Here is a 10,769-nt window from a genome sequence, read left to right as displayed (position 1 = left end):
AGGGAGTTACCGACAAGTGGCCACAAACACACATGGCCTATCAGGGGGTTACCTACAAGTGGCCACAAACACACATGGCCTATAAGGGAGTTACCTACAAGTGGCCACAAACACACATGGCCTATCAGGGGGTTACCTACAAGTGGCCACAAACACACATGGCCTATCAGGGGGTTACCTACAAGTGGCCACAAACACACATGGCCTATCAGGGGGTTACCTACAAGTGGCCACAAACACACATGGCCTATAAGGGAGTTACCGACAAGTGGCCACAAACACACATGACCTATCAGGGGGTTACCTACAAGTGGCCACAAACACATATGGTCCATCAGGGGGGTCCTAAAAGTGACCACAAACACACATAACCGTGTCAGAGGGTTCCCTACAAGTGGCCACAAATACACATGGTCTATCAGAGGGTTCCCTACAAGTGGCCACAAACACACATGGCCTATCAGGGAGTTACCCACAAGTGGCTACAAACACACATGGCCTATCAAGGGGCTACCTGCAACTAGCCACAACCACACATTGTCTGTCAGAGGGTTCCCTACATGTGGCCACAAACACACATTGCTTATCAGGGGGGGTCCCTACAAGTGGCCACAAACTCACATGGCCTATCAGGGGGTTACCTACAAGTGGCCACAAACATACATGGCCTATCAGGTCTGTCAGAGGGTTCCCTACAAGTGGCCACAAACACACCTGGCCTATCAGGGAGTTACCGACAAGTGGCTACAAACACACATGGCCTATCAGGGGGTACCTACAAGTGGCCACAAACACACATGGCCTGTCAGGGGGTTACCTACAAGTGGCCACAAACACACATGGCCTGTCAGGGGGTTACCTACAAGTGGCCACAAACACACATGGTCTATCAGGGGGTTCCTACAAGTGGCCACAAACACACATGGCCTATCAGGGGGTTCCTACAAGTGGCCACAAACACACATGGTCTGTCAGAGGGTTCCCTACAAGTGGCCACAAACACACCCGGCCTATCAGGGAGTTACCTACAAGTGGCTATAAACACACATGGCCTATCAGGGGGTTACCGACAAGTGGCTACAAACATACATGGCGTATCAGGGAGTTACCGACAAGTGGCTACAAATACACCTGGCCTATCAGGGATTTACCGACAAGTGGCTACAAACACACATGGCCTATCAAGGGGTTACCGACAAATGGCTACAAATACACCTGGCCTATCAGGGATTTACCGACAAGTGGCTACAAACACACATGGCCTATCAAGGGGTTACCTACAAGTGGCTACAAACACACATGGGCTATCAGGGAGTTACCGACAAGTGGCTACAAACACACATGGTCTATCAGGGGGTTACCGACAAGTGGCTACAAACACACATGGCCTATCAGGGAGTTACCGACAAGTGGCTACAAACACACATGGCCTATCAACGGGCTACCTACAACTGGCCACAACCACACATTGTCTGTCAGGGCGTTCCCTACATGTGGCCACAAACACACATGGCCTATCATGGGGTTACCTACAAGTGGCCACAAACACACGTGGCGTGTCTAGGGGTTCCCTACAAGTGGCCACAAACACACATGGTCTGTCAGAGGCACAGTAACACTGAATTCTAGAACACTTGGTGTAACTGCTCAAATACATTCAACTGAAATAGAACTGCAGAACTTCCTTTATGTACTGAGAGTGAGTGAATGAGTGAGTATGGTTTTACGCCGCTTTTAGCAATATTCCAGCAATATCACGGCGGGGGACACCAGAAATGGGCTTCACACATTGTACCCATGTCAGGAATCGAACCCGGGTCTACGTCGTGACGAGCGAACGCTCTAACCACTAGGCTACCCGACCGCCCTGTACTGAGAGTGTGCTATCTGTGGCATAGTCTCTTTAAGGCTTTAAAACTTATACTGAAACAAAACTAAGATATTATCTCACTGTCTACTTTATATCCTAATTTTGAAGCAATTAAGAAATATACGTCATGACAGAACAATGTGATATCATGAAATAAACCACGCTTCGTTCTTCCTTGTTCTTTGCGATTTATCGCGTAGCTATTTTATATTTACCAATCCATTGTCATGATTACAAGTCGTATGATATATTAGCTTAATCTTAAGTCTGTTTATTGCGACAGAGTATACAAATGAATAGATCTACGTCCTAGACGTTGTTTCCTCGGTACAAGATGACCAAGTCGAAGGAAAACATTGTCACACGGTTGCTCGAGACCAGGATACAAATACACTTACCTCCATATTGTATTTGCAATACAAAATTGGCAACTTAGGTGCCTAAGAAGGGGAAATCGCCATTTGCACAATATATGTGTTTTTCTTTGATCAAGTGTTGTGAAGTATGCGGTAGTGTGCCGATGTGTTCAGTGGGTTGGGTTGGGTAGTGAGGGTAGTGAACGTGTATGATTGTGATGCGGTAGTGGTGTGCGTTCCGTGTGGTTTAATCATTTAGTTATACGTGACGGCGTTTCAAACATTAGAAATGGCTTCAGGCTCTCCACATGAAAGTAAGTCATCGTTGTTCGGTCGACCGAAAAAGAATGCATGATCGCTTGTGTTCAACAGTTTTGAAATTCCAACGCTGGGACCTTTTATGACTGTAATGTATCTGTAAACGGATGCGTAGCGTGTTGTGTACAGGGTAAGGAGATGACGTCACTGTCAGTACTGAGTTCCTCACACTGGAGACGCTGTTAGTGGATCTGTACAAAACTAAGGTCAGTGGAAGAATACCTCATGATTCATATCACAATAACCAAACTTCACGCTTTGCTGCATTACTTTTGTGTAACCTACAGTTTTGGAGACTTACTCTAATGTTATCACTGGCTGTCGATCTCGAGAAACCGATGAGTCACTCTGGAGTAGAATGTCAAACTGGAGTCAACAGCTTATATGGTAATGACTGACAATATGTTGTGGTAAAAGTGATACCGAAGTCATTTATCCAACCTCCAGATATTTTAGGGAAAATGTGAAACCAGTATTTGTTCTGTGAAACCAGAAGGAGAGCTCGCGGTTATTCGTCCTGACAATACCATGAGTGAAGAAAAGCGCAGCCATAAGAAGGCGAAATGCTATGTCATCAACAGAATCATCTTTCTTCACAGGCCACAGACCAAGGGTCATCCTTAATAAAATCATTATCATAACGAGCACATGGCGGGTATTTCTAATAATTGAACCCTCAGGTTATATAATAATTATACATTTATTACCTGACAAATTCTGAATTTACGTAGCCACCCCCATGCCAGGTCACCTGGAACACGACAACACATGTCGGTCAAAATGACGTATTGTCGCAATGTGGAGATTTGTTTCAGTCAGTTTTGGTTTCTGTTTTGTGCTTCCATACTTTCACGACTTTTATGTTTGTTTCGTGTTGTTGAACGCCGCACTCACCAATACTCCAGCTATATGACGGTCACGACTTTTATTATTTTACGACGTAGTTGACCTTGTAAGATATGGTACCTTATATTGTCATATACATTGAGTTGTGGCAGTTAAAAGGGGATGGATATATGCTTCAGAGGTGTGTCTGATTCTTCACCGGTTCATGTTACAACACATTATGGCCTGTGCTCTACTCCTGATTACACTGATACTAAACTGAGAGTTTGCTCAACCGTGTGGCGCCCAGACATAGACATAGACGTCGTATGTAACCCCACGTGTGGTACGGAGACAGGGGCCTGAAGTTAGCAGCGAGTTCGTTATTCGTTTTTGGAATAACGAAAAACAAGCCAGCACCGGGTTCATTATTCTTCCCCGCCCTTAAGGCGGGGAGGTATACGGGAGAGGTTAATTTTGGAGCATGTAAGTCGACATGTTGGTTTCTTTGAAATTTCAAGCCACACAGTTACCGAAACGAAACATACAAATCATGTGAAATGTGCGTGAAATGTTGATGTTTATCTTTTCCAGCAATAAGAGATACTTCAAATTCGTCTTGCTATTCTGAGACTTAGTCACTTTTCGTAATGCTGCTAACCCATGAAATTTGTTCATTTTGTTTTTAAAAGAGCTAAAAATGATCCCATTTCGCTAAAGTTAACCGGTCTATAGTTTGTAAGAATAAACTATTGCGCATTGAGCGATTATCTCCTTTAGCTATAGGCGTAGTATAGAAGTGATAAATTCACGCACTGACCTTGCATTGCTGTACATCGTATCTTATTCAAGCTGTATCACTGAGAGTGAGTGATTATCTCCCTTAACCGAACAGTTCAATTGCGCACTACCTTTGCAATGTATCGTATGTTATTCAGGCAGCCATCGAGAAACGTTCCAGGAAGGAATTTAGGCCAGGCCTGTCACGCGCACTCAATTTTCACACTGCTATTGCAACATATTGTTCAACACGATTAAATAACAGGCTTCTATAAAGTATGGTTTTCTTCAATAAACAACACATGTAAAACAACGGGTTTGATATGAGAATTTTTTTATTAGTTGTCTTCATAATCACATGTATGGCGCTTGCTGTGCACAGTTGAGCACAGCATTGTTTTAAATACTTCACTGTATGTAATGTATGGTACATACCGTTTCATGCGGCGGTTTACGTTTCTGCATGGTTTATTGCTTTGACAAAAAAAATTAACTTCCAGCAGAGATCATACACCCGTATATGTTCTTTGCTTCTGGATACATAGGAAATCAACAGGTTGGTCTGTAGTTTGCAATTATTATCCAAAAAGATAATACGGTTGCATGATATCTTCACGATGTTTGGGTTGAACATAGTAACATTCTTCTAAACAAATTTCCAATCTAAGCCGGAAGCAATCACAACACAAACCCAGTTAACCAAACGGAACCATACACAAGAGTGAGTGAGGTAGTTAGGTTTAACGCCGTCTTGAATAGTATTCCGTGTCAGCTTGAAGTGGGATGAAAGTCTGAAGTGATGCAGGTCTTACACGTTCACCACTTTGGTGAAACCAACGAGCAAGGGTTTTGTGCTGACAACAAAATCGGGGCGAACCGAGATTCAAACACACTGTCATAGGTTTCTGGCGTGCCCAAGGGACACAACTCTGCATAGCGAATTGCAGCCATGCCCCCGTAAACAACTGTAAGAAACTATTATACAACAAAGATGTTTTAGATGAGATATGTATTGCGGAACATTCCATGAAGAAACAGTGGCAATATTGCACAATCACAAACTACAAAATACATGCACAATAAACGACAATTAAAAAACACAGGAACATTCAACATTCAAAAGAGGTAGAATTTAATTTCTAAAACAAGTGTTTTATAATGATATGGAAACAATATAAGAATTGAGCATAACTATGGTAATGTAGTACATACATGTACAAGGAATTTGTTTGTAATTGTTGATATGTTAACAGATCTTGGAAGTTGTTTCTGGATAACTGTTGGTAAACTTATTAAGAATCTGCTCCTTTTAACAGAGTGTACCAAATTCTTTATCATGATTGGGGATTATTTGTGATCCTCTTTCTTGGTTGTATTATGTAAGACAGTGCGTAATGTTGTTCATCTTCTGAGACATCACATGTTTCACAGAGACGTTGTTCAAATGGGGTTGGTGTTTTTGTATATCTACAATTTTTTCAATTTTTAGTTTGTGATTACTTAAACGAAGTTTTGAGAAAAGTGACCTATGGCCTTTGTTTTTACAATATGTAAGATAATTCTCAATATTTATAGATAACGTGACCAAACTGTATGTTCCTAACTTGCTTCTAGATAAATGGGAATCCATTAATGAATGCGTGAATTTTTACATTTGAACTGAAGTATATTTGAGTGTATTCATTACATTTTTTGTGTTTACTATTTTAAAAGTTTGCTTTATTTAAACCAACCAACATCTTGACCAGAAATATTGATATTTGCTGCAAAAGCATGCTTTAGAGTGACATTTGTTGTGTTATCTATATAGGATTTTTTTAATTGGTACTAATAGTGGGTATACATCAAGTTTTGCCTGACAGGCCCAGTTTTCTTGCCTGGGTTTTCTTTGTGCTGACCAATTAAAGACACTGTTTCTTTTATTGTGCTTTCCAAAGATAAGTACATTAATAACAACCAATTTGTACTTTACACAAATTCTTTCCTCCCATAGCTTACATTTCCTTCCTCTGCACATAACATTATATGGCGGGGAGCTATTGATGCTCTGCAGCAATCTCTACTTGTTCAGACTTGGTATACATAACAAATATACGATACCTTGTTTCCAGAGGGTTCGTTATTCGTTATTCGTATTTCGAATAAGGAAAAACAAGCCAGTACCGGATTCGTTATTCAAAGGCTGTATATTAAACAACTACAGTAATGTGGTCAAATACACTGAGACTAATTTAATATATGACAGCAGGTTCGTCTTACATCGTCCAAAAGCTGTTTAGTTGTTCAGCACTTTTGAATAACGAAAAACAAACCAGCACCGAGTTCGTTATTTAGTTTATGTCCAACAATTCTATTAAATGAAGATAGTCTATAGTCTATATCTCAACAACTGTTAAGCTATTCAGTACTTTTGACTAAGGAAAACTAACCACCACCGGGTTCGTTATTTAGTTTATGTCTAAGAAAATTTAAAAATACATGGAATAAAAAATCTGCTGCTGTTTTTATTTATGTACTTATATACAAGTATTTGTATACAAGTGAATCTGTACTTTACTAAGAAAGTGTTATCCTAAATATAGCATTTGTTACATTTGAACACTTTCTAAATGGCATTGTGTGTTCATCGCCTTCGACCATGGGAGCCGTTGGACATCACCTGAAAACTAACATGCTGCAGTTAGTTTTTCGTTATTCAAAAGTACTGAAAAACCAAACAGCTTTTGGACGATGTAAGACGAATCTGCTGTCATATATTAAATGAGTTTCAGTGTATGTGACCACATTACTGTAGTTGTTTAATATACAGCCTTTGAATAACGAGCACGGTGCTGGCTTGTTTTTCGTTATTTGAATAACGAATAACGAATAACGAACCCGCTGCTAACTTCAGGCCCCTTACGGAGACATTGTATAAACTTGGGGTGATCATACAGTGCCAGGTGGATGCATATCATGTTATCAACAGACGAGTGTTTTAATGACTAAGTGAAACATGTGTGGACTGACGATTTGCCCGTGGCTAGTCTCACTTTAAATCAGATGCATCAAATAAGTAACAAGAAAACATCTAGTAGTCACTTTTTAATAAGCATTAGATTGTACTGGATACCTTAAAATCTAGCAGCTTTACACTTTTAGATGTGTTTGAATATTTATTAATGTTTCAAAAGAGCTTACAGCTAGTGTCTGTCACCAGAGAGTAGTATGTGTTTAGAGTGAGTGAATGAGTGAGTGAGTGAGTGAGTGAGTGTGAGTGAGCATCAGCAATCTTGCTGCTATTTCGCGGCGACCATTGTCTTGGTGAACAATTCTGGGAAAAACTCTGGGAGTTATACCTTGCTGTTTTCAAAGGTTGGTGGGGTTATAGCATTTGGGATGTCAATAAAACCCATCACACGAAACATCCCCGATTTTCGTATTATCGATTATATTTTTCTTCACAAATTTAGATGGCCGTGCATGTATTCCTCTTCATCGTCTGTGTGTTGCCGGTGATGGTTCTGGGTTACCAAGATGGAGCTGGTGCCTCTGCTTGCCTGGATCTCAAGCCTCATCACGACGGAACCACCGCAAACACATCACCACATCCTTACACCCTCACAGCGGATACCACATCCATCAAACAAGGCGGGATGGTTACAGGTGGGTAGAAAAGAGTGCGAGAGAGAGAGAGAGAGAGAGAGAGAGAGAGAGAGAGGGAGAGAGAGAGAGGGAGAGGGAGAGAGAGAGAGAGAGAGAGAGAGAGAGAGAGAGAGAGAGAGAGGGAGAGGGAGAGAGAGAGAGAGAGAGAGAGAGAGAGAGAGAGAGAGGGAGAGAGAGAGAGGGAGAGGGAGAGAGAGAGAGAGAGAGAGAGAGAGAGAGAGAGAGAGAGAGAGAGCAATCATAAAATCATAATGTAAAATAACTTACAGGCTAATTGCAGGTGACATTTCCTAATTATTCAGTTACTCTGAACGCAACTGCCACCAACGGATACTTCAAAGGTTTCCTGGTCCAAGCCCGCTGTACCAAGTGTACCACCGCCGACACTGCCATAGTGCCCGGGACTTTTGCCAAGTATACCGCCGCGGATGATACTAAAACCATGGACTGCGCAAATATTGCCAAGGTTTGTCTGTAGCTTGAACTCATTCTTTATGAACTGAATCCTAGCATCTATATCACAGGGCTCATTTAAGAGGACCTATAGATTGTAAAATGATGATGATAGCCATGGCGTTTTTGACAGTATCCACTGATAAGTCATCCGTATTGCAGTTTAACACAACTATTTCATGCATTTTGGTGTATTCTATTTTCAGAATTCGATGACTCATACCAGTAGTAGTATGAAGACAACTGTCATGTTCACCTGGACAGCACCCTCGGATTATGATGTTTCCCAAGGCGTTCAGTTCAGGTATGTGATTTCTGTGCAACCCACTCAGATGTGTGCATATACATAGCAGAAACTCACTTGATGTGATAGTCATGATATTCCGTAGGACACTTGATGTGATAGTCATGATTTTCCGTAGGACACTTGATGTGATAGTCATGATATTCCGTAGGACACTTGATGTGATAGTCATGATATTCCGTAGGACACTTGATGTGATAGTCATGATTTTCCGTAGGACACTTGATGTGATAGTCATGATTTTCATTAGGACACTTGATGTGATAGTCATGATTTTCATTAGGACAGGATACTCTGTAGAACGCTTATGATATCTTGTAAGACACGATATTCTGTAGGACACTTGTAATGTTTTGATTGACACTTTGTAGGCTATTCCGTGTTACACATGGTATGCTATTCTGTAGGACACATGGTATGGTATTCTGTAGGACACTTGGTATGATATTCTGTAGGACACTTGGTATAATATTCTGTAGGACACTTGGTATGATATTCTGTAGGACACTTGTATGATATTCTGTAGGACACTTGGTATGATATTCTGTGGGACACATGGTATGATATTTTGTAGGACACTTGGTATGATATTCTGTAGGACACTTGGTATGATATTCTGTAGGACACTTGGTATGATATTCTGTAGGAAACTTTATATGATATTCTGTAGGACACTTGGTATGATATTCTGTAGGACACTTGGTATGATATTCTGTAGGACACTTGGTATGATATTCTGTAGGACACATGGTGTGATATTCTGTAGGAAACTTGGTATGATATTCAGTAGGACACATGGTATGATATTCTGTAGGAAACTTGAAATGATATTCTGTAGAACACTTGGTATGATATTCTGTAGGGCACATGGTATGATATTCTGCAGGAAACATGGTATGATATTCTGTAGGAAACATGGTATGATATTCTGTAGGACACATGGTATGATATTCTGTAGGACACATGGTATGATATTCTGTATTCCCAAACCCGCTGATCGCATTCCGTCTTTTGTAATGGCAAGAAAGACAACAGCATGGGAAATAGTTCCTTCTCAGGGATGTGTCAGGTCCAGTGATTTCCCTTTACCTTGGTGACGCAGTACAGGCTGATCGCTAGACGTGTTTCAAATGACCTGTATATTCCAGGGCTACTATTGTCCAAGTGAAAGCGACCTGGTGGACTAACGTGCTGTCCCAAGAGATCACCGTCACCACCGCTGCACCCAACTCTACCACTCAAGCTGCTCCATTGCTGGCTCTCATTATCAGTTTTAGTGTCGTCGTCTCTTCACTGCTCGCATAATTCCAACTGATTATGCTGCTTTAAAAGCTTCCGACCTACACTATGCTCTACGCTAGTTTAAAGCAAGAAGGATAATGACAGGGCAGACACCCATTCTCTTTTAATTTAAACATTTTTGTTTTTAAAATTCACTCCCTAAAACACTTTGGCCTGTAAAATGAAATTCAGTTTCTTTTGGGAATATAAAAGTTTACACACAAACACCAAACACATAAAAAATGAATTATAGCAATTATTTCGCATAAGTATATAACTGGGAATTTCGTTGAGTAGTGTAATGCTGCTTTGTACATTGTTTTTAGTTATATCTAGACGTATCAGTTTAATGTTTGAGGAAAATATATCTTTCTTATGAAAAAAATGCATGGATTTTCTTAGTTTTCAACGTGCGAAACCTACACCTGAATATTGAATTGTTTGTTTTGGGCCAGATTATATATATATATATATATATATATATATATATATATATATATATATATATATATATATATATATATATATATATATATATATATATATATATCAAATATTTTAATGAAAGTGAAATGAAACTGTGTAGCAATATCAATAAAAGTATATATACAAATATTGCGTTTGTGTCAGTCATGCTGGCGCTACGATCGAGCCTGGAGATTTCATCCTAGTTCGGCAAGGGTGGAAACTGGACTTATATTCAGTTAACGCCCTTTCCACGGGAAGGTTATGTCTTCCAAACAAGGTGAACATGTTTTTACGGACATAGTTTTTTATTAATGTATACATTTTACAATTTCATGTTATAGTATATGATAAAAAGGTTATTATTTGGCAGTTTGCATACCATACCCCGTATCAACCCATATCGAGCTGATATTGTAGTCTCGGGATGATATGGGACATGGTATGAAAACTGCCATAAGATAACCTCTAA

General features: G+C 40.3%; 1 protein-coding gene across 1 annotated transcript; it reads left to right on the top strand.

Annotated features, from left to right (window-relative positions):
• The first annotated feature begins 2,502 nt into the window (after nt 1–2,502).
• On the top strand, nt 2,503–10,320 carry LOC139479134 (putative defense protein 3). Its single transcript, XM_071261909.1, has 5 exons — nt 2,503–2,750; nt 7,602–7,794; nt 8,097–8,260; nt 8,454–8,551; nt 9,700–10,320. Exons 2-5 carry the CDS (start codon nt 7,602–7,604, stop codon nt 9,854–9,856), a joined length of 612 nt encoding a protein of 203 aa, XP_071118010.1. The 5' UTR covers nt 2,503–2,750; the 3' UTR covers nt 9,857–10,320.
• The last annotated feature ends 449 nt before the right edge of the window (nt 10,321–10,769 follow it).

Source organism: Haliotis cracherodii, unplaced genomic scaffold (genome assembly GCF_022045235.1).
Source record: "Haliotis cracherodii isolate W230 unplaced genomic scaffold, xgHalCrac1.p SCAF_4, whole genome shotgun sequence".
NCBI lineage: Eukaryota > Metazoa > Mollusca > Gastropoda > Lepetellida > Haliotidae > Haliotis > Haliotis cracherodii.
The sequence above is the reverse complement of the archived record's forward strand: the minus strand, read 5'-3'. Positions and strand labels throughout refer to the sequence as shown.

Bases quoted from the DNA above. Each gene is read 5' to 3' on its own strand.
- LOC139479134 (XM_071261909.1), top strand. From the start codon at position 7,602: ATGGCCGTGCATGTATTCCTCTTCATCGTCTGTGTGTTGCCGGTGATG. The intron at 7,795-8,096 runs GTGGGTAGAAAA...CTAATTATTCAG, and splicing joins ACAAGGCGGGATGGTTACAG to TTACTCTGAACGCAACTGCC. The intron at 8,552-9,699 runs GTATGTGATTTC...TGTATATTCCAG, and splicing joins TCCCAAGGCGTTCAGTTCAG to GGCTACTATTGTCCAAGTGA.